The 4,486-nt window shown below is 64.6% G+C and overlaps 1 protein-coding gene across 1 annotated transcript; it reads right to left on the minus strand.

Annotated features, from left to right (window-relative positions):
* Window positions 1-926: 926 nt before the first annotated feature.
* On the minus strand, window positions 927-3,057 carry FOXI2 (forkhead box I2). The gene is made up of 2 exons (XM_003280957.3): window positions 2,515-3,057; window positions 927-1,781 (listed from the first exon to the last, which is right to left on the minus strand). The coding sequence occupies exons 1-2, from the start codon at window positions 3,023-3,025 to the stop codon at window positions 1,336-1,338; spliced, it is 957 nt and encodes a 318-aa protein (XP_003281005.1). The 5' UTR covers window positions 3,026-3,057; the 3' UTR covers window positions 927-1,335.
* Window positions 3,058-4,486: the final 1,429 nt, after the last annotated feature.

Here is a 4,486-nt window from a genome sequence, read left to right on the forward strand (position 1 = left end):
ACTGGTGGCAGCTGCAGTGAGGGGCCCTGCGGGTAGATTAGGAAGACCTGCGTGGCTGGGGCTTAGGGTTGCTAAACCAGCCTGTCCCACTCCAAATTAACAGTAACCTGTCTCCACTCTCTTCCTGGGAAGGCCCCCTCCCACCCTCCCCCAAAATGCAGGGAAGATGGGTACCCCCCATCGACAACAAGATGGGTACCCCCCACCAACGTCTCCATCTCCAGGGAGTCCCAAATGCCACAAAGAATCAGGGCATCTGACTGGGGCACTTAGGTCCTCTAAGGAGTACAGAGGCCAAAATTCCTCTTCCCAGTGACTGGGGTCTCCTTGTCCTTCACAAAGATACCATCTCTAAGAACGAACAGGGTGGACCAGGGTTCAATTTACACAGGAGGCTGCTGTTCAGCAGCTCTGAACACAGGCGCAGCTTTGGTTCAAACTGTGGGTTTGGAGGGGAAAGAGACCAAAACAGGTGTAGCCTTTCATGAGCCTGTGTGAGTGTGAGTGTGAGTGTGGGTGGGGTGGCACAAACCTGGACCCTTGGGGAACTCCTGGGTGCTGGGCACCGCTCCTGTGGTCCGTGATGGCGGGGCCCTGGGGAGTTGCCTTGTCCTAGAGGGGGGTCATCAAGGACCAGGGCTGAGTGACAGGGAAGGGAGCTGGTATCCCAAGGGCACTTTCTGCCCACGCAGCCCTTCTCCCTCCCACCACCACCGGCAGTTACAACAATTAGCAAGACCTTCCTTACACAGGACCCAATCCCAACAGTCTCAGATCCCCTCAATGCAGGCTCCTGGCCCACCTGGAGCTCACTGCAGCTGCTCCTGAGCTCTGTCCCCCAGCCCCTACGGCAGCTTCCCTGAAGCAGAAGGGAAGGCCCTGAGCCAGGTGGGCCAAGCTGGGTGGAGGTGGAAAGGGCCCCCACCACCCGGGCCGCTCTGGCAGCCCACCTTCCTCCCACCTGCTCTAAGGCTCTTTGGAGTCCGCCAGCCTCCTTGGAAAACTTTGGAGCTGAGGGCCAACCCGCCGCCCCTTCAAGGCAAATCCCTCGAGAGCACAGGTTCTAGAGGCCCAGGAGGGCTGGACTTAGAGGCAGAGCAGGGAGGCTCTGAAGGTCGCCTGGGTGAGGGGTGCACAGCAAAAGGGCCACCCCCCTGAAGCCCAAGAGCCGCTCAGCCCAGCTCCCTGCTGGCTGAGCCGCCCCCAGCTGGCTCTGCGCTTCCTCCCGGGGCACCAAGGCCTTAGGTGCCGACACGTGGGGCTGTCACCAGGGGAAACCGGAGGCCTGAGCTCAGCACCTCTGGACACCGCACCCGGCTAGCCTCCAGCCTCCCTTCAAACTTCGGTCCCTTCCGGGCTGTAGAGGAGGTGACTGACGCGGAAGCCAGTGGCCGCGGTCTGGTGGCCAGGGGCGAAGCCAGGCGAGGCGCTAAGGGTCTGGGGAGCGTGGGCAGTGACCGTCGGCGGCGGCCTCCCGAAAGAAAAGTCGCCCGCCAGGCCCCCGGGGAAGGTGCCAAGGCCTCCAGCCAGAGCGCTCATAGCCGAGGCGAAACCCGAGAAGCAGGTGGCGGCCTCGGGTGCGGATGGAGAGGGCGAGGCCTGCAGGTCCAGGCAAGCCGCGCTCGGGGGCTCCAGCGCCGGCGCCTCGGCCCCTCCCCCGCTCCTGGCTCCGGAGGGCGCGGCCGCGCTGGCTTCAGCTCTCCTCTTCCTCTTCCTTCGGAAGTTCCCGTTGTCAAACATCTTCTCGCAGTTGGGGTCCAGGGTCCAGTAATTGCCTTTACCTGCAGAAGAAGAAACAGCCCAGTTCAGAAAGTTCGAGCTTTGACGGGCCGTGGTGTGAGCCAGCTAGGAGGTCAGCTTCAGAAAGACCCCCTGCTGGCCCTTGCAGAGGGTCTGAGTCCTCGCCCCCATCCCACCCTTGACGGGCACTCTGTATCCGATGGGCCTCCACAGCAGGACTGGGAAGAAAGTGACAATCCAGAAAGGAGGAGGAAGGGAGGCCTGGGAAGGAAGGAGCCCCGCTAAGGTGAAGGAAGGCCTGCGAGATGCTAACGGTGGGACTCCGCCAGCCGCTCTGCCAAGGACAGCGCAGACCACGCCAGGCTCCCAGGTAGGTTCCAGAGCTTTCCAAACGGGCATCCTATTTGTTTTGCCCATCCTTGGGGTAGGCGCTGTCTTCCCCATTTTACCAGGTAGGGCACTGAGGCCCAGGGAAGTTGAGTCACTCCCAAGGTCACCCAGCTTGCTGGCTCTCCCGCTTCTTCCTCCGAAGGAGCGCACAGAGATTGAGAGCCCTGGGACCGCTGCACTGTAAACGCGGGCCTGTGGGCTCAGCCTCTGTCTGAGAACCTGTCCATGCCCAAGCACGTCTCCCCTTTCTCCCTCCTCCCCGGATATCCCCAACCGCGCAGGGAGGAATTAGGTTGTCCAAGGTCGCTCCCACCCCCGGAGTGCCCGCGGCCCGGCGAGAAGACAGGGAGTCCTGGACGGAGCGAGCCGGCGCGCCGCTGTTACCTGGGTCGTCCTCGTCGCGGGGCACCTTCTTGAAGCAGTCGTTGAGCGACAGGTTGTGGCGGATGGAGTTCTGCCAGCCCGCCTTGCTGCGCTTGTAGAAAGGGAAGTTGCCAGCCACATACTGGTAGATCTGGCTGAGCGTCAGCCTCCGCAGCGGCGCGCTCTGGATGGCCATGGCGATGAGCGCCGAGTAGGAATAGGGCGGCCGCACCAGCCTCAGCAGCTCCTGCTGGCCGGAGATGCTCAGCCAGGCGAAGTCGGCTCCCGCCAGGCCGCCCGGGGCGCCGAGGAGCGGGCCGGGAGCCCCGTAGCCCGGGGCCGCGTAAGGCGGCGCGGGCCCGGGACCCGAAGCGTAGGACTTGGGGCTGAGCGCTGGCGCCTTCACCCACAGGAGCGGGCCCGCGCTCACCGCGCCCAGATCCCCTGGCTCATAGCCCGGGGGGTGCGCGGTGGCCCGGGCCTGGCCTGGCGGGGCCGAGGAGGGGCCCAGGTCGTCGCAGTAGGTGTCCATGTCCAGCCGCGCCCGGGCCTGGGCCAGCGGTGCCACACAGAAACTCACTGGCGACCCATCCAGCTTGGCCGCCGCAGCGCCCGGGTGCGACCAGCCCGGCCCAGCCCTCCGCCCTTTAAACATCGTCGGGGCCAGAGCCCATGGAGAGCGACGGTGGCGAGCCCCTCCCCTGGCAGCCCTGGAGGAGCGAAATCCTTGTCCTCGCCGTGGTGTCGGTTTTCCGCCCCGCCCAGGCCTGACAGGTCCTGGACCGGACGCCCCTCTGATTCCCCCTTCCTCCTTTGTGCGATCCGTCCCGAGTCCACAGTCGCTCGCGGTCTTGGTTGCAGGGACCCTAAGTCCGTAGCCTCGTCTGGCTTCATGGGCCCCGCAGCCCCGACTGCCCTGGACAGTACCACGACTCCTCAAGGCCCCAGGGCTGTGGCTTGGGAGCCCCGTCCAATGCGCGGCCCCTTTGCTCGCCTGGGGACATCTCGCCCCAACGAAACCCGCCTCGCAGGGGCCCCTGGGTTACCCGGGACTCGGGGCTAGGGGTGGAGGGCGACTACACTGCCCAAGAGATCGCAGCGAAGTCCGTAGATCTCCAGGCTGGAGCCGCAGAGGGAGGTGGCGAAGTGGAGAACGCGGGGCTGGGCCTGGACAGCCGCCCTGGGGTCGTCCGGAGTCCTCGCGCCCTCAACGCGCGAAGGCAGCGGATTGACATCTGCGCCGAAGTCGCGCGTACCCCACAGAGGGTCGGGACCCTGGAAATTTCGAACGCCCCAGAAGTCCAGGGCAATCATCGCTTTTCCTAAGCGGGGGAGTCCGGCGCCCCGCCAGGTTTCTCCGCGCTGTGACCTCGGGCGCGCAGTGCGGAGGGAGCCAAGCTCTCTGCTGGGTGTCGGAGGACGCACCGAAAACAGGGACGTTTCTGCAGTGCGTCCGACACCAGCCGTCCAGTCCTGCTGCCTCCCGGGGTTGCTGCAGCCCGGGTTCTCCCGGCCCCCCAGGCTGCCCGGCTTTCGGCCTCCCCTGCTCCCCCCGCTGTGGGGTGGCGGAGGATGGACCCAGGCTAACGCGCCGCGCTGGGCTGGGTACCTGGGAAGAGCGCCCGCCTCCCGGACTCCGAGTGGGGCACCTGTGCGAAAGAGGCGAAAATTCAGGCCTGGTGCTCAAGGCTCAGAGATGAGGAGACCTCCCCATCCCCCCAAATTCCTGCCGGCGGTGTTGGCGCTGACCTCCTGGAAGCTGGCCTCGCCCTGGGTATTCCCCAGAGTTACGCGGGGCTGTGGATCTAATTTTAATTCATTTGAAAAACAAAAGGACCAACCCTTCCTGACTTTTGGCGGTGGAGGAGGCTTGTAGGTTGAGGCCAGCCGTTCGATCGAGGAAAGAGTTTGGGTTTGGGGATTAAAGGGCCTGGTCTGAGTCAGCTACTTACTGGTGGTGCAGCCCCTAGGCCTCCCAGATCGTAGTTCCAAA

The sequence above is a fragment of the Nomascus leucogenys genome, chromosome 3 (assembly GCF_006542625.1).
Source record: "Nomascus leucogenys isolate Asia chromosome 3, Asia_NLE_v1, whole genome shotgun sequence".
Taxonomy (NCBI): Eukaryota; Metazoa; Chordata; class Mammalia; order Primates; family Hylobatidae; genus Nomascus; species Nomascus leucogenys.

Coding starts and splice junctions, on each gene's coding strand:
- FOXI2 (XM_003280957.3), bottom strand. CDS start 3,025: ATGGACACCTACTGCGACGACCTGGGCCCCTCCTCGGCCCCGCCAGGC. Junction 1,782..2,514: donor CCGCGACGAGGACGACCCAG/GTAACAGCGGCG, acceptor CTTCTTCTGCAG/GTAAAGGCAATTACTGGACC.